Source organism: Paramisgurnus dabryanus, chromosome 1, assembly GCF_030506205.2.
Source record: "Paramisgurnus dabryanus chromosome 1, PD_genome_1.1, whole genome shotgun sequence".
Lineage (NCBI taxonomy): Eukaryota > Metazoa > Chordata > Actinopteri > Cypriniformes > Cobitidae > Paramisgurnus > Paramisgurnus dabryanus.
This window is the reverse complement of record NC_133337.1, coordinates 26,133,118-26,151,849: the sequence shown is the minus strand read 5'-3', so window position 1 is coordinate 26,151,849 and position 18,732 is coordinate 26,133,118. Positions and strand designations below refer to the sequence as shown.

General features: G+C 38.4%; 1 protein-coding gene across 1 annotated transcript; it reads left to right on the top strand.

Moving 5' to 3' along the window:
- The first annotated feature begins 9,401 nt into the window (after positions 1 to 9,401).
- LOC135779249 (guanylate-binding protein 4-like) lies at positions 9,402 to 17,236 on the top strand. Its single transcript, XM_065289980.2, has 10 exons — positions 9,402 to 9,565; positions 9,974 to 10,154; positions 10,880 to 11,007; positions 11,209 to 11,318; positions 11,725 to 11,912; positions 12,100 to 12,342; positions 12,435 to 12,715; positions 14,718 to 14,930; positions 15,155 to 15,257; positions 15,353 to 17,236. The coding sequence occupies exons 2-10, from the start codon at positions 9,980 to 9,982 to the stop codon at positions 15,793 to 15,795; spliced, it is 1,884 nt and encodes a 627-aa protein (XP_065146052.1). The 5' UTR covers positions 9,402 to 9,565; positions 9,974 to 9,979; the 3' UTR covers positions 15,796 to 17,236.
- Positions 17,237 to 18,732: the final 1,496 nt, after the last annotated feature.

Genomic DNA, 18,732 nt, shown 5'->3' with positions numbered 1-18,732 from the left:
AAATGCGTAGCAATGTCATTTCTTGATGACATCAGCAACCGTTGAATCGGCTTTTTGAACCGGTTCAATGAGCCGAACTGTCCGAAAAGAGCCGGTTCGCGGAAATGAATCGGACTTTGCATCACTAGTGGCCATCCCGGGGGGCGATGAACACAACGCATCCAGAAACGGAGCACGGACGGAAATCCATCTTTAAAAAGACGACCCCGACCATGACACGAATGAGTGGCTGTCTTAAAAAAGACACAAAGCTGCTCTTTTAGGGAAATCACTCTTTTGTGCGAGCTGGTGAAACACACAGGGAGAGGCAACGCACTCACTCGAACTCAAGTCCTAAATTAAAGAGACAGAGAGAGAGAGAGAGAGAGAGAGAGAGAGAGAGAGAGAGAGAGAGAGAGAGAGAGAGAGAAACGGTGGAGAAAAAGACTGCGAGCCTCCCCTGAGGTGTCTTTGCCCAACCAACTTCAGCAAGCTGAGATCTTTTTTCCTCTAAGAACAGGATCTACGAAGATCAGTTAACAGCTTCTCGAGAGCAGATGTCTGCCGGCTTCGAAGCAATAAAAGCTAATTTGGTATTGTGCACCTGCGGCTTATATACGCACCTGGCGGGGTGGCGCCGGCATTATGCAAATACCTGCATGCCAAGTTCATTGGCGTTTTCATAAGCCGTTTCTCAATACCAAGTACGCCAAACTCGGACTTGTGTCCTTCGTAGTTCGAACTTGCAAGTTCAGACTCGGAAGAACGAACTCCTGACGCGAAATGCATTCTGGGAAACTTCGCCTTCATAAGTCCACACAAGTCTCCTCTGATGCATCCTCGATAAAATGGGCGGATCAAGAACACATCCGGGGATTTTATGTGAACTTGGGCTTGATGCGAACTTTGAATTGGAACAGTACTTGGGCCGCGACTGATGACGTTTCACAAGTCCACAAGAACGCAAGTACAGACAAGAACGCATATTGAGAAACGGCTATAGTTTCTCGAAGTAGATAGGTCACCCGCGGAGCGGTTCCCAATTCGTCGGTCACGACATGCGCACACTGAGACATTCACTGCACTTTTAACACATTTTACGGTACACAGTTTATAAGTATAACCTTTGTATTATACACTATAGTTAGGGTTGCCAACTTTCTGAAAGGGAAATAAGGAACGGGGGGGTGGGGGGTGGGGGGTGTTGCATGGGTCTGGTGACATGCCCCCACAGAAGAGAATTTTGAAAAAATAACCCCTGAAATGAAGACTTCTGGTGAAAATAGTGGAAACAAATTGATAAATTTAGATAAATATATTTTAAATATATATATTTATTTTAGATAAATATATTATATATAACTTCTTAGGCCTAAATATTTAATGAATAGCAAAGTATGCCTAATAAGTATACAAAACGGAACCACATAGATGTGAAATATAAAGGCTATCATGATTATTTTGCCAACAATGAACCATGGTTTTGTTAAGTTTATAATACGCCCTCTTCAAAGACCCCACCCCTTATTAAACCTTGAGCTATCTAAATCCATAATTATTTAATAAGAAACCCATCAAATGATTGACACATTATGAGACGGGAGGGAGCAGGACACAGGAACAGAAAGAGAGCACTGGAGAGATATATTTGTGGATTGTTAGGCTAAACCTGTACTATCTCTCTTAATATAATCACTTTCTTATCAACTATATTTGAGTTTTAAAAATACACATAATTACATACCATATGAGCCTCTGGAGACGACTGAAGGACAATGAACCTTGACATTGCTCCCTGTGCCCGCAGCCTCTAGCTCCTCTTGTGATAATCTCCTCATGCCTGCTGCTTAATATCACACACTCCCAGAGGTGGGTAGTAACGAATTACATTTACTCCGTTACATTTACTTGAATAATTTTTTTTGGGAAACTAGTACTTTTAGAGTAAATTTAAAAATGGTTAATTTTTACTCTTACTCAAGTATATTTCTAGTGAAAAAACTGTACTTTTACTTCGCTACATTCGGTGGCGTTACTGCGCTACTGTCGCATAATTAATGAATATATATTTATATGGAAGTTTATATGGCTTGTTCGAAAGTCTCGCGAGACGTTAGAGAGACTGCGTGCGTTGCGAGAGGTGGCTACGTTTCACCCTTTGCGCGCGTAGATGAAAGCAGATGACTGAAGCGGAGGACGAGCTATGCAATCTATCGGAGGCAGATTACGCGTGGCCTCAAGTTCGGTCTATGTTTACACTACAAAAGGTCAAAAAGAATAGTTTCATAATGCGATGCATGCTTTGTGCACCAGAACGAACTGACATCTCAACGTACAGGAATTCAAGCTCCAACCTGAAACAACACGGGTAAGTGTCACTGTTGGCCATTTGGTAACCATGGGCAATTTTACGTTATTATAATACTATGTCACACACTGTCCGAGTGTTTTTATCATATGCGCTCTTGTACAAGCAATGAAAATTAGTCTAACCTTACAAACAACACTCACATCTGCACATTTCCATATAATTTCCCCACAAAGCTAAACAAATTGAACAGCATAATGTTACGTCTTGCATTAATAATATGGAAGAACTGGGGCAAAAGTAACACGGGACGAAAGTAACAAAGCGATTTTCTCAGAGGACTGATAACATTTGCATCCCAAACAGCATCTTTACAACCCTTGACAGAGCTGACAAATTAGCGTTATTTACTCACAGTTTTCCGCGTGTAGATCCAGAAAGGTGTTTTCAACCATAAGTAAATTCTAAAAGCGGTCATTGTTTTCTTATAACGCGTTGTGTTTCTCGTTTCATCAATCTACAGGTTATTTAGTGCTCTAACACATCCTGAAGTTTGACTTCAAGAGTTTTTCAAAATAAAAGTAAATCAGTAGGGATGCACCGAATGTTCGGAAACCGAAATTAAATAAGTAAAAAGGCCGAATAAATTTTGCAGAACAATGACGTTTTTAATGACGCAATAAAACCCACGTAGAGTGAGAGGCGGGCGCTTTATGCAGCAAATTCAAGTTTAATTTATCACTTAAAATCAAAACACCCTGAACATCATGCAGAGTACGAGAAAGACACGGCGGCGGCAACGGCAACAGCAGCAGCGAAAAGAAAAGTAGCTCCCGGTCCTAGGACACCCACTCCATCTGTGGCTGACTTCTTAGAAAAGGCAAAAAAGTTTGCCAATGACAGTGCCAAAGCTAAAGGTATTACTAAAAGGATAATGGAATTCATCGCATTGGATGATCAACCATTCTCTGTTGTAGAGGATGTTGGATTTCGCAGGCTTATAGACCATATTGAGCCCCGTTACACCATCCCTAGTAGACGGCATTTCTCAGACGTGTGCTTACCTGAGATGTATAACGTCATTTCAACTAACGTCCATGAGCTTTTGGCTACAGATATTGCAGCCCTCAGCTTCACGACTGATATTTGGAGCTCGGATGTGAGCCCCACTAGTATGCTGAGTTTAACTGCGCAGTGGATCGACACAGATTTTAGTTCAAGTTCAAGTTCAAGTTCATTTTATTTATATAGCACGTTTAAACATGGCCGCAGGCAAACCAAAGTGCTGTACAGGTAATTAACAAAGACAAATAAATAAACACTAAACTCTAAAAAGTTAAGAGAAGGAAGCATAAAAACTATTAAGAAGAAAACCATCACACAATTAAAAAAAAAAAAAACAACAAACGTTAGTCATCAAGTTAATCAAAGGCAGCATGAAACAGATGTGTTTTGAGAGAGGATTTAAAAAGAGACAGAGAAGGCGCGGATCTAATATGAAGTGGAAGCCTGTTCCATAAGGTCGGGCCTGCCACTTCAAAAGCACGATTTCCTCTAAATTTTAACCGAGAGCATGGAATTTTGAGAAGGAGTTTGGATTCAGATCTAAGACTTCTAGACGGCGAGTATATGTGTAGGAGATCAGACAAATACTGGGGAGCTAGGTTGTTTAAAGATTTATAAACTAGAAGTAGAATTTTAAACTCAATCCTGAAGTTTATAGGTAGCCAATGTAAAGATTTCAGCAACGGGGTGGCGTGGTCATATTTCCTCTTACCTGTCAGGAATTTCGCTGCCGCGTTTTGGGCAATCTGTAAGCGTTTCATTTGGGATTGTGAAATGCTGTAATAAAGGGAGTTACAATAATCCAAGCGCGACGTGATGAGTGCATGGACAGCTGTTTCCAGAGAACGCTTTGGAAGACAGGATTTAATTTTAGCTAAAGAGCGGAGATAGAAAAAACTGGAGCCAACTACCGCACTGATTTGTTTATCAAATTTTAAAGTACTGTCTATTTTTACGCCCAGATTCCGGACTAGTGGAGACGAAAATTGTTCAAAAATACCGAGGTCAAGATCGTTTCTTGATCTGGTCTCAGATGGGTTAAAAACTATAACTTCGGTTTTGTCCGAGTTAACAAAAAGAAAATTCTTGTCAAACCAGGCTCTTGTCTCCTCAACACAAGCTGTCAGGCTGTCTAAGGCACCCTGCTTTGATCTCGACAGTGGGATATAGATTTGCATGTCGTCAGCATAACAGTGAAATGATACATTGTATTTCCTGAAAATAGAACCCAGGGGAAGAAGATAAAGAGAAAAGAGAGTAGGAGCTAACACGGATCCCTGAGGCACACCACAATTCAGTTTGTGGACTGATGATGTAAAACCACCTGATTTCACCATAAAACATCTGTTAGATAGGAATGACTTAAACCAGCTTAAGACCGCACCTCCTAAGCCAATATAGGACTCCAAACGTGCGATAAGTGTCTGATGGTCGACAGTATCAAAAGCAGACGATAAGTCCAACATTACTAGGATCACAGAGTTCCCTGAGTCAGTAGCCATGTAGATGTCATTAAGAACTTTGGTGAGGGCTGTTTCTGTGCTGTGCAGCGATCTGAACCCCGACTGAAATTTCTCAAAGATCTGATTGGCATTTAAAAAATTCTGTAGTTGTAATAAGACAATTTTTTCCAACACCTTGGTGATAAAGGGTAAAATTGATATTGGACGATAACTAAAATAGCAGTGTCAAGTGATGTTTTTTTTTTAAATAGGTGTGACAGAGGCAGTTCTCGAGCTGGAGGGAAGCACTCCTTCCCGCAATGATTTATTAAAAAACGCCACCAAACCCGGACCGATGACATCAATTAATTGCCTAAGGTAGCGTGGATGTATTATGTCCAGCGAACAGTGTGAAGGTTTAAGTTTTAACATAACCTCCTTAACAGCAAGGAGTGAGACTGGATCAAAAGATGACCAGAGGGTTGGTGTGCATAAGGTAATGGGAGTGACCTGATCAGATTTTAAGCTACAAAAGATTGTGCTTCACTCACAAGAGTTTAGAGGGTCCCATACAGCTGTAGCCATATCTGAGGCGTTCGCCAACATGTTTGACACTTGGCGTATCGACCGATCTAAAGTGCATGCGGTAGTAAGTGACAACGCAAGAAATATGGCTAAAGCCATGGAAGATAGCAATCTGAAAGGCATACGGTGTATGGCACACACAATTCAACTGGCGGTCAACGAGGGACTGTTGAGTCAGCGCAGTATAGCAGATGTGATAGCGATAGGCAGGAAAATTGTTGGCCATTTTAAACATTCACCGCTTGCCTATGCGCGCCTACAATCTATCCAAGAACAGTTCGGAATGCCACAAAAACGTTTCCAACAAGATGTGAGCACAAGGTGGAACAGTACATATTATATGCTGGAAAGCCTTTTTGCGCAATAGCGAGTCTTGGCTACATACATAGCAGATCATGACCTGCCCGCGACATTCACCGCATACCAGTGGGTGTTAATCGAGAACGTTCTCTCTCTTCTCGCCCCCTTTGAGCAGATAACAAAAGAGATAAGCTCATCTGATGCATCTGTGGCAGACGTCATACCCTTACTTGCAGCACTAAAGCGTCTTTTAAACAAAGAGGCTGAAACAGACCACGTAGTAAAAACAACTTAAAGTGCGCTCTTAGAAGCTGTCAGCTCACGATTTAGTCAGGCGGACTCAGAACCCCTGTACTGCATCGCGACTGTGCTTGATCCACGATATAAAGATCATTACTTGGATGTGGGGAAAAAGATGCGCACACGAGAAATGATCCAGGCCGAGTTGGATTTGGGAAAGCCGCTAGGTGATGGAGACGGTCAGGTGATGCACAGCGCAGGAGATGAAAACAGCGCAGAGAGTAAACGGGCTCGTACTACAGATGAGCCGCGCACAGTCTCGCTGTCTGACATGTTCGATGAGATCCTCCAAGAGAATAACCCATTTGCAAGACAGCGGACAAGCTCGACCGCTCAACAGTTAGATGGGTATCTCTCAGAAGTCCCCATCCCCAGGAGCAATAACCCTCTCGAATTTTGGAGGACCAATCAAGGCCGTTTTCCCGACCTGGCGCAGATGGCACGCAGGTAGGCTACTTGTATGGGAAATTAATTTAAGATTTTATTTATTTTTTGGATTATGGTAACACTTTATAAGTAGTTTCTATTTTTAACATTAACTAACAATGAAAAACCCTTATTAAAAGCATTTATTAATCTTAATGTTTACATTTACTAAAACAGTATTAAAATTAAGTATCACATTTGTAATTTTTGAATTAAAAAGTATCAAAAGTGGTAGGCCTATTTGTTAAAACTGTTAATGCACTTATACTAACATGAACTAAATATTTTTTATTATCTTACATTAACAAAGATAAATAAATACCATAACAAATGTATTGCTCATTGTTAGTTCATGCAATAATGTTAACAAACATTGTAAAGTGTTACTACTTATATTTTATATTATGTATTTTGTGAAAATTTAACTATTTTCAGTGTAGTAAAATAGTAGGCCTACACTGGGTTTCAACCATTTCATTATCTTGAAGACATTGTTCGTTTTGAAATAAGCAACTGTCAGAAAACTGCAATAAAATGTTCAACTATTCTGCAGGTACTTGTCTGCTCCATGCATAAGCACCGACAGTGAGAGACTGTTTAGTGCTGCATCTCATGTCATCGATGAGAAGAGGAACCGACTTTCATGTGAGAAAGCAGAGAAGCTACTTTTCATAAAGAAGAACCTGCCACTTTTCCTGAAGAAGTAGGCTAAGTAGGCTTATGTCTAGGACAGTTATTCATTTGTTGTGGGTTCATTCACATTTTTTGCACTATTCAATGCACATTTGTTGTTGTAGACATACAGAATTACATTCTTTCAGCAGTCAGTTATAGGCCTAACATAGGCTATTCAAGAAGGGGGGCTGGCTTCAAAAATGGCCGAATTTTTTTCTTTTACTAATTTATTTATTTTAAGTTATATTGTGCTTTGTTTGTATAATATTTGCTGGAATGTTCAAAAATGTTCAGTGTTAAATAAATATTTTGAAATTGTATTTTTGCTATTTGATTTATTTATCTGAAAAGCAACACAAAATAGTAAAAAGCAAATTTTTACTATTTAATTATTGTAATGGTGAAAACATTGGCAAAATAAATGGAAAAAATGCGAAACACCGCGTTCGGTATTCGGCCTTCGGCCAAGCATTTCATTATTATTCGGCTTCGGCCAAGAATTTCATTTCGGTGCATCCCTATAAATCAGGTTTAAATGTGAGGAGATCCTGTCAGGACGAAAGTAACACTTACTTCACCACACTTATGTTCAAAGTGAAATTATACTAGTCATTTTACATTTGTTCAAAATTCCACCTGGTATTGATAGACCACACCTGTGAGTTACTGACCACAGCAAAAAAATATCTCTGTCTGAAACATTATCTTTTAAAATTAAGTTTTTCTGAAAAATTGTACTTTCGCCCGTTCTCCCCTACACATAACCGGACACCTTACTTAAGTGAAAATACATACGAATCAAAACTGGATTTTATTTAATTCCTTCCTAAAGAATCTATATACTTATGAAAATAAAAGAATAAAGTATTTTTTTAAAGAAACATGTATTATATATTATAATAAATGTAGAGTTGATTTGCAAAAACAATAGTTCCATTTGAAATTCTAAAATAACCATTTTGTCAAGCTGCTTATGTTGAGTAATTACACTTTAATGGCAATGAAAATAAGCTATTCATATAAAAACATGATAATAAACAGACACACACATTCTTTTTTGTTTACTGTTAGCTTGTTTAAAGGCAGATGCTGCCAAGATTGTGTTGTGAACGTGAAAATAAAGACACAGTTAACTGTCAAATTTTTTTAATGACACGTTATGTGATGTTGCAGGACTGAGATAGGCTGCTTTACTTTAACCTAGGTTTATAAGCAGTATATAATCAGAACAATGAGACTTTCAAGGAGAGGTTTGTAAAAACCCTCCAAGTAGACTAAAATTCAGTGTTTTTACGCTTCTTTTCCATCAGATCGGAAGTAACGAGTAACTAAGTACTTGAGTAGTTTTTTCATCTAATACTTTTTTACTCTTACTCAAGTAAATAATTAGATTTGATACTTTTACTTTTACTTGAGTAAATTTTTTGTATAAGTACTTGTACTTTTACTTGAGTACAGATTTTGGGTACTCTACCCACCTCTGCACACTCCGCCGTGACAAACAGAAAATACGCGACGGCATATGGTACAATTAGCCTTGTATTCATTGTCCCTCACTCATTCCAGCCACGGGTATTCATTTTCTCATTCAATTCTATATTTTTGTGCTCGTTTCTTTTTCGCCGGCTGCAGTCATTTTTACATTTTCCGCTGTTGTCACTTGTCGTCATCGTTGCTATGATACGTGACATCACAATGACTGAAACGACCAATTAAAAGGGCATTCCCTGATGGGGCTGCAAGATGTTAAAAATGCTACGCTGATCATAGACAAACAGAGGGAGAAATTACCACACCGTCAGGGTTTTCTTATACAAATGACGCAGTCTTTGTTCATGGCTGACATATTATAAGCTATGTGTCTGTCATGTATTTGCACTGAATTAATTTTCATAAAATACGGAACAAACTGCGTTCCGTATCAGTTCAATGCGGAACAAGAATTTTATTTGTCAAATACGGGACGATTCCGTATTATACGGAACGGTTGGCAACCCTAACTACAGTCATGTGAACACGTTTTTTGCCATTTACTCATTTTTTCATGATGTCTTACACTCAGTAGAAAGTGCATCTGGAATTTCCTGTAAATTTCAGCAGGAAAAAACACCACACATACAAGTGATAATCTGTGCCTTTGTTTTTGTAATGTTACAGCTCAGCTTTTGTTTTTGCATACTTAAAAAGACGCCACTCCAATCTGCGTGCCAGCCAGGGTATGCCACACAAAAGGAAGACATTTAAACTGTTGTTGTAACAGGTTGCACATTATGTAAACACTTCAGGTTTTTTATCTGCTATCACGTGTTACACCCGCTGACTGTGAAAGTGAAACCAAGAGTTAAACTTCAACATCGGTTTGTTCATTCGGTAGAAGACCACAGAGAGACTTGTTAGACGTCCCTTTACTTAATCTATGTAAGATTTACATGTACAATATCAGGAATCCACAACCTGTATATAACTACGGAAGTAAAGCAAAACGGTAAGTGAAATATAATATATACATTTATAACCCTTTTTAGAAGTTTGACAGTCAACACGAGCACACCAGTAGATGTATGCTATGTTTAGATGTGCTGTTAATATATTTTTATCTCAATGTTAAGCGATTGGGCCCATAGAGAGTCCCTATAAGCCACATACTGTACAACCATGTGTATTGGTATTAGAGAAGTCTACTGTTATGTTTTCATAAATTTAAGGCAAATTCTTGTTACCGCCTCAAATGACCTTTTATATTAACTAAATCCAGTAAAGTTACAAATCAGATGATTTCTGTGTGCTTGTGTAATTTGTTGTGATTGTGTGGATGTCTGTATGTGTTGAGGAGTGCCCTGCATATATTATAGATTTATAAATGTGTGTATCTGTTCTATGTCTCCTTCTCTAGTTGAGCATGGATAAGCCAGTTTGCCTCATTGACACAGAGTCAGATGGGAAGCTGTGTGTACAGCAGTCAGCGCTGGAGATCCTGCTGAAGATCGAGCAGCCGGTGGTGGTGGTGGCTGTGGTCGGTCTCTATCGCACCGGGAAATCCTACCTGATGAATCGACTGGCCGGAAAACAAACAGGTTAGTGCTGACAGACTCCAAAAGCTTAACTCTCCTATTTGTTTGACCCCTTTCATAGTTTCACGTCTCTAAATATGACCAAATGCTTTCATATTTCATGACTTTGCTTAAATTAATGGGGAAGAGTGGGTGAACATACACTGGCATGATAATATGTCCTGTATACAAGCGAAAGGTGTTTGTATTGGAGTCCCCAGGTTGTTTGATTTGTATAAAACTTATAAGAAATATCAAAATGTTTGTTTTGGATTATATCAGGGTCACTATAAATTCGCATTGCAAAAATATGGATGTCTGTGATGTCACTCATATGTTTGTGAAAAGCTAGTTGCCAATAGTTAGCAGCAGGGCCTCTCGTCACCATCTTGGCATTGCGTCAACACGCAATCACTCACGGTTAACCGAAAATGTATAAAGAGGTGGGACTTGGGTGAAATTGAAGTAGCTGGTTGCTGAAACTATGCCCCCATTCAATATGTCTTTGCCCCATGTAGGGCCAAAACACTTTTTCTACCAGGACGTAAACACATTAATTTCTATTTGGAATTGTCTATGGGAATTGACTCCCTTTTGGTGCCATACTCTAGCGGCCAGTCGATGAATTGCAGTTTAAGTCACTTCTGTGTTGGTCTTACGAGGTTTCCCCTTGTTTTCCATACATCTCTGCATCCAAAAATGATGCAGTTACATTCATACAAGACATTGTTTTTTGTGTGGCATGATAGGGTTTGCATTAGGCAGCACGATTGAGTCCAAGACGAAGGGCATCTGGATGTGGTGTGTGCCACACCCCAAACAAAAAGAAACCACTCTGGTGCTGCTGGACACTGAGGGACTCGGAGACGTCGACAAGGTAACTATCTATCTCTGTCTGTCTGTCCATCCATCCATCCTGACAGTTCACACTCCAACTTCTGAATGTTCCAACCAAATCTCCACCGCCACAATCATAGATCATTCTTAAGAAATTATGATCCAATAAAATGTCAGAATTTGTGTGTCTCTTTTATGGGTTGTGGTCTCTGGACAAATCACTCTCTCATATCTGTTTCAGGGAGACTCAAAGCATGATACCAAGATTTTCTCTTTGGCTGTTCTTTTGAGTAGCACTATAGTCCTGAACAGCAGAGGAACTATTGACAACAGGGCCATAGAGGAACTGCAGTATCCTTCTGATTATTTACATTTCATTATCAATGTTTCTTTCTGTTTATTGTGCATTTTAATGATCCAAATGCATTTAAAGCCTAAATGTAATCATGGCCCAATATTATGGATCAGGGGTGTCCAATCCTGCTCCTGGAGGGCCAGTGTCTCTGCAGAGTTTTGCTCCAAAACTAATCAAACAAACCTGATCCAGCTAATCAAGGTATTACTAGGCACAAAAGAAACTTTCAGGCAGGTGTGTCGAGGGAAGTTTCAGCTAAACTCTGCAGGACACCGTCCCTCCAGGACCGAGTTTGGTAACCCCTGTATATAGATTATATAAATGACTGTTAAAGATACACTTTGTGCCAAAAACCAAAACACTTCGGAACAGTTGCTATATCAGTTTCTTAACTCCTAACAGATATGTCACTGAACTAACCGAGTACATTAAGATCAAATCACCTGATGAAGTTGTAGATGATTCAGAGTTTGTGAAGTTCTTCCCCAGTTTTATTTGGGCTGTGAGGGACTTTACTCTACAGCTGAACATCAATGGCAAAGACACAACAGAGGATGAATATCTGGAGTTTGCTCTGAAACTAAAATTAGGTCAGAAACATAATAACTTACTTTATCAGACTGTGTATCAGGTTTATGGACATGTGCATAGTCTTTCACCAAGTAGCCACAGATTTAAGCTTTCTATGACAGTGATATACACGTTCATTTTAGATTAACAAGTTTCTTGGCAAACCTTTAATTTTGTACCTTAAAGCTTTGTTTCGTTCTCTTGAAGGTACATCGCCTCAAGTGAATAATTACAACCTTCCAAGAGAGTGCATTCGGAAATATTTCCCATCACGAAAATGTTTCACCTTCCCGTTCCCGACCAACCCAGAGAATGTATCATATCTAGAGACACTGGACCAAGCTGAGATATCAAAACATTTCTTGGTGGTCGCCGATCATTTCTGCCAGTTCATATTTAATCACAGCCAAGTGAAACATCTGAAAGATGGACACAAGGTCACTGGTAGAGGTACATCAGTCTATTCATATTTTGAATGATTCCTGTCATTGCATCTTGTATTCACCAACATCACCAGTACATAATACTCTACTTTACTTAAGTTTTGGGACATCTTGCGAAAACATATGTGGACACCATCTCTAGTGGGGCTGTGCCATGTTTGGAGAACGCTGTGATCGCTATGGCCATGATTGAGAATGAGGGTGCATTGCAGGAGGGACTTGATGTCTACAAGAGTGGAATGGAGAAGCTGAGGAACTCTTTCCCTCTGGAACTGAATGAAATCAATGCTGAACATCAGTGTTTTAATCTCATGGCTACACAAACCTTCATGAAACGCTGCTTTAGGGACAATGATGGGAAGTACTTGACATCTTTAGAGGTAGGTGGGTGTTGTCATTAGTGATGTCCAGTTTACAAACGTATTGTTCTTTTGAACCGGTAACAGTTATTTTAAGGAGCACCTATTATGGTTTCCTTAGCTTGGCCATTCGCCCACACGCAGGTGACTGAAACTAAACTTTTATAAAAACTTCTGCTAGGGTGAAGATTTTCAGAAACTCCGGTTGTCATGTAGTGTTTGGCTTGTGACATCTTTGTTCGTAAAGAAGAGATTTTTTTAATGAAGGATGTAAAACCTCTGATATCTGTGTACATGTGGACTAGGCCTAATGTTGCATTCACACCAGACATGAACGAAGTGTTAAGTGCGAGTGATTTACATGTTAAGTCAATGCAAAGACACAATAGACATGCTGCAGCACGAATGACGTTAGTTGAAGAACTTAATTTTGGCAGCTATGCGCACCGCTTAACAAATCAGAAGGTTGCTCTAGTAGTGACGTGATTACGATGTAGCGAACTGAGGCAGAAATACGAAAGAATGGTCAACGTTGCTGTACTGTATGTGGACACCTGCAGCTGTACTACACATCTTCATATTTTTATAGAAACAGGAATAAAAAGGATCTTGCTTGCTTGGAAGAAAGTGAATAAGGAGGTCGGCCAATCTGGTAAGTTGTAAAAAACGATTTTTACTCAATTTGAGCTATATGTATACACATATTGAGACTACAAGCTATCTAAAGCCAGCAAATTCATGTCTGAATGAAACGTGTTAATAAAGTGAGTTAAATCAAAATGTTCAAGTGTCCAACTACACAGAAATAGCGTGATTTATGCTTTATTCATGTCTGGTATGAACGCACAGTTAGAGCTTTCATTTAAGAGATTGAACAAAAATATTATGTGAAACATTTAGGTATTGCCACCATTTCTTTGCACAGTTCATCTATTTTCAAGGGCTGAAATGTATTTTGACAAATTCCTGTGTCGATATTGATATTCTATTGACATCTATCGATACTGATAGTTTTGCTCATGAAATCCTAGAAGAGTACTACAATTATGTTGTCATTGTTACCCAATTCAAAATAATCACACAATACACACCCTTTCTGATTGTCAGGATATAATCTGCCCTGATCATCAGCTGTTTTTTAAACAATCGCAGATAAATAAATTCCCCAGACTATCAGACTTCACCCAGTTGTTTAAAAACAGCCGATGATCAGGGCTGATATATTGGTACGTCCTTAATATAAACATAAAAAATAGTTTTAATATTTTCTTGAGAATCCTTTGCACGCAACTAAAGTTAAAACCAAAGACTAATAATAGAATAATTTCAGATTCTTTCAGGTGTATACACATAAAACAATAAAAACGCTGAAGATATGAAATGAGAGCTCCGGTCAAAAGCACTCTTCGATTAAGGTTTTATGGAAATCCCAGCAATAACCATGGTTAAATATTAAATAATTTCTGACATGATGTGTCTTTTATAATGTGATTAAAGTCATTATGGGGGATTTCTAAGCATGTGCTTGTCATAATTGTGTTTCCATGTCAGCTTTCTTTCATGTAAGCATTGAAGAACAGGTTGATATCATCTGAATCAAGTTACTTGAACAGTGTCAAGTTCTTCTTGTTAAACCAATTTAAACAATCAAAAGAAAATGAAAACTTAATTAAAAAGAAATAAGCCTCTATTTCCAACTGCCTGTCCTGTGTTGGATTCTCAGAATCCTGGAGCCTATCCCAGCATGTGCATGGTTTTACAAAAATGTGTCTCGGAGGTAGAGAAATCGACAAAAAAACTAAAGTTATCCAATTAAAACCCAGGTGCATTCTGGCTATATGTCAGAATGCCACTGGGGAAAACACTGAACCCATTGTTCCCAGTGGTTAGGTCAGTACATCTTGTATTACCACTGGTACTGTAAGTAGATAACGTGTAAGGTGCTTAAAGCATCTGCTAATGAACTGTAGAAACTTCACAGTGAGCGTGATATGTACCTTGTTTTTTCTGTGCACTGTTTCAGGAAGCCATCAATCATGAGTTTGATAGATATCTCTTGGACAATGAGACAGCTTCTGAGGGAAAATGTGAATGTATTATATCATGTCTCTCTGAACAAATGACCGAAAGAATCACTGGAGGATACTATGCAAGACCAGGAGGTTATGATCTCTTCTGTCGGGACCTGGAGGACATTGTGATTCAGTACAACACACAGGCCAATAAAGAAGTCAAGGTCATTAATGTTACATTATTTGGTATTAACACATAACATGAACATGAATATGAATTACAACAATTATTTACAATACTATTCATTACCATTGTTACAAATCTTTCTTTGTATTCAGCAATAGGTTTGGTACAACTTGAGGGTGAATTACTGCTGTCAGAATTTATATTTTAGGGTGAACTATCCCTTTAAAACCATGTTTACTCTTTCCTTGTGTGTCTATATAGAGTGCTGAGGTGTTGGAGAAGTTTTTACAGGAAAAGGCGACCATTACAACATCCATCCTGCAGGCTGATAATAAACTAACTGAAAATGAAAGAAGGATTTGTGGTAACGGCTTTGTGTGTTTAACAGAGTAGAGACAGTATGCACTAAACAGGAAGCATGAATAGGACCAGCCCAATTATACATGTTATTTTTTCCAGAGGAGAGAGAGAGGGCAGTCCTTCTGGAACAAGAAATTAAGGCCCAGGAAGAGAAGCAACGTCATCTGGAGGAGAAGATGGAAATTGAACGACAGAATAATGAAGAGAGAATGAGACAGGTCAAACAGATGATGGAAGATGAGATGTTTCTCCAAAAACAAGAGACGGAGCGTGCGATGGAGAGCAAGTTAAGAGAAAAGGCCGCCCTGATGGAGAAAGGCTTTCAGGAGAAAGCAAATAGGATGGCTTGGGAGATAGACGAGTTAAAGAGGAAGAATGCGGAGGCAGAGGAGAGAACCTCAAGAAATTATGCGCAGATGATAGAAGATCAACGGCAAAGAAATGAGCAGAACATGGAGGCGTTGAGGCAGCAGCATAGACAGCAGATGCATGCTATTAACAGCAGACCCAAACGATCATCTTCATCCTGTTCTATACAATAAAATTTTTAATAATGTGTTTATAGATTTCTGAATGCACACTTCCTATAATCTCCCCAGCTAACACATGACGTCCTAGTTACGTAATTTATTTTTCATTTTTGGTAATTTCATGACTAGCTGGCAACATAACTGTTAGGTAAATCCCTAAGTCGCTAGTACTGTCTCCTAACGTCGCGAGATAACGCAAGAACATCCAGTTACGTAATACATTTGTACTATTTTGGTAATTTCATAACTTACTGGGAATGTAACTGTTACGTCCCATGGAGGTAATTTCATTACCATTACAATTATATAAATATTCATATTCTATTAAGGATAGTTAAAACTTTTCTGTCACAAAGTTTCCCTTAAATAAGTCAAAATAGAATAGATATTTAACCACCTTACGAGCTGCTTTTTACATGCAAAAAACAGCATGTGCCTCCCACCGTCAGCTTAACTCAATCAGAGAGCGTGACCGCGCGTGCACAGCACGGTGTTTGACAGGACCGGTCGTTTCCCTGAACTGAGACCCAAACACAAAACTTACCACCACAAAACTTTTAATTCATTTCGTTGTCACGACGTGCCCACGACAGGCAGATTAAGTTGCGAAGTTACGGCCGAGGAGACAAATCCAGAGATTTTACTTTTCCGGTCGCCACGATGTAAGTTTGGTCATCATATTACGTGACGTTATGTAACAGTTACCTGTTTGTGTTAGCTGGGTCACTAACAATAGTTAATCAGTTAATCCAACATCCCAAGAGCCCTGACTGTTATCAACTGAATATTTAATGACAGTGACTCATCAGCAAAATGCAAAGCATATTAGTATATAGCATATATGTATGAACATGTGTGATGTCACTGCTTGTTCACAAATAATTTTCAGTGGATAAACATAAAAGTCAAAGGATTACTTCACTTTCATAAAAAATTCTGAAAATGTTCTCACCCCCATATCTTCCAAGATGTTTATGTCTGTCTTTCTTCAGTGGAAAAGAATGTTTTTTGAGGAAAACGATCCAAGATTTTTCTCTAGGACTTCAGTGGACCTCAACATTGTGGTTTAAAAGTACTTATTTTTATTTTTTTGGTGAAATTGACAATGGTTTCACTAGAAAATACCTTTTTGGTTGGGATTGTTAAGAGCCATTAAACCTGTATTTAAACTGTAAACTGTTGAGGTCCACTATATGGAGAAAAATCCTGGAAAGTTTTGCTGGGATTTCCATAAAACCTAAATCAATGGTTGGGTTTAAGATTAGTTGTGGGGTTAGAAGATTAGCTAATCAGCTAGCAGTATCAACAAATATGATAAAATGCTTATGAAAATGTCTCAATTCAGTGTGAATGGATCTTTACTGTATTACAAAGTTTGCTTGTTTTGATCAATTTGAACATCAGACCAAAGCGTTTGATGTAATTCAGATACAGTTAATAAATTAAAAGGACATAAGCACAGTCTGGGATGTCTTTTTTTCTTAACTCCTTGATAGGTAGATCTTCCTTTCATTAAGAATATGATCAAAGATTGTGGGCTTAAAAAAGTGGGCGACCATTGTTCTAAATCAAGAAATAGTTTGGTGACACCAATGCACCGGTCTATATTTGTGGAACGTTAGAGCCTTTAGTGATGATTAACAGGAAGAAAAACAAAACCGAAAGAAACACGGCCAAACTGTGACAACTGGTAAAACATCTTTTATTTCACAAGCCTTGTTCCCTTTTACATTTGTAGTGATTTTGCCAGATTTGACATTTACTCTTTTATATGCTTCATCCAAACCAACTTATTTAACTTTTTTATATACCAGTAGTTCAAAAGAATTTCCTGTACGGTTAGGATCATGCACTACTGTTAAACAAGATTTTTTTCTTTATGTTTATACCTAGCCTGACGGACAGTGAGCAATTGTTGGGAATTTACAGCAAAACACCACAACTTTCTTCTGGCATGTTGCTGTTCAACTTTTTTCCCCATGTGACTTGCAACACAAGTTTTATCTACAGTATAGACCCTCCTGCACTAACTTATCGGTAACACTTTACAATAACAGTACATGAATAATCATGTACTAATACATAAATTAATAATTACTTTAATATGAAGTAATGATAAGTTAAGCCATGTACTAATCAATAACTAACCATAACTATGTCATGAGTCATATGAATTCATGCATGAATTACACCCACCTTAACTACACATTAATACATGTTTGTTAGTTAATGCATTAATTAACACTTTGGGTAACCGAAATCAAACATGCTCTAGAACAGTGGTTCCCAACGGTTTGCAGGATCTGATGCTTCGTTTGAGGTCAAATAAAGATGCATAAAATGTTCCACTTATAATTTTAGAAACAAAAGATATTTTTCAAATTCATGTGCTCACAATACCAAGATAGCAGGTAGTTAAAGTATTTTATTATGTAAGATAATTGTTCTCTATTTTTGTGTGCTTGTAGTAGATTGCAAAATCAAAAGGAAGGTGGATGTAAACATTACGGCCTACAACAGGCTGCCAGCTCGTTGCACTTGTGGTCTGCTGCCTTTGGCGCTGTCAAAATATTTCAGTTAAAATCATTCTGACTATTCCTCAGAAATGACAAACATGTTAACCAAAGTCACAATGCCAAATGTATAGTTTTCATATAAAGACCATCAAACCGTCAATCATACCAGTTTATTTGTGAAAGCTATTAAAATGTTATCTTGATGTTATTTTAATTATTGTTTAATTAATTTTTCGCATTGTTTCAGGATCAGCGTTCAGCCAGAGGCGGATCTACAGGTGGATTGACAGCTTGCCCACCCAATCAGATTCATGGAAATACATTATGTTTTTTCATTCAAACCGTAATTCTTCAACCATTTGAACTATCAAAAAATTAGAATTGCTCCTAAAGAAAACAAATTGCGCTTTTTGGCAATATATGGTTTATTACG

Excerpts from the sequence above, each read along its gene's own strand:
- LOC135779249 (XM_065289980.2), top strand. The coding sequence starts at position 9,980 with ATGGATAAGCCAGTTTGCCTCATTGACACAGAGTCAGATGGGAAGCTG. Across the intron at positions 11,008-11,208 it reads GACTCGGAGACGTCGACAAG|GGAGACTCAAAGCATGATAC; the intron begins GTAACTATCTAT and ends TATCTGTTTCAG. Across the intron at positions 14,931-15,154 it reads AGGCCAATAAAGAAGTCAAG|AGTGCTGAGGTGTTGGAGAA; the intron begins GTCATTAATGTT and ends GTGTCTATATAG.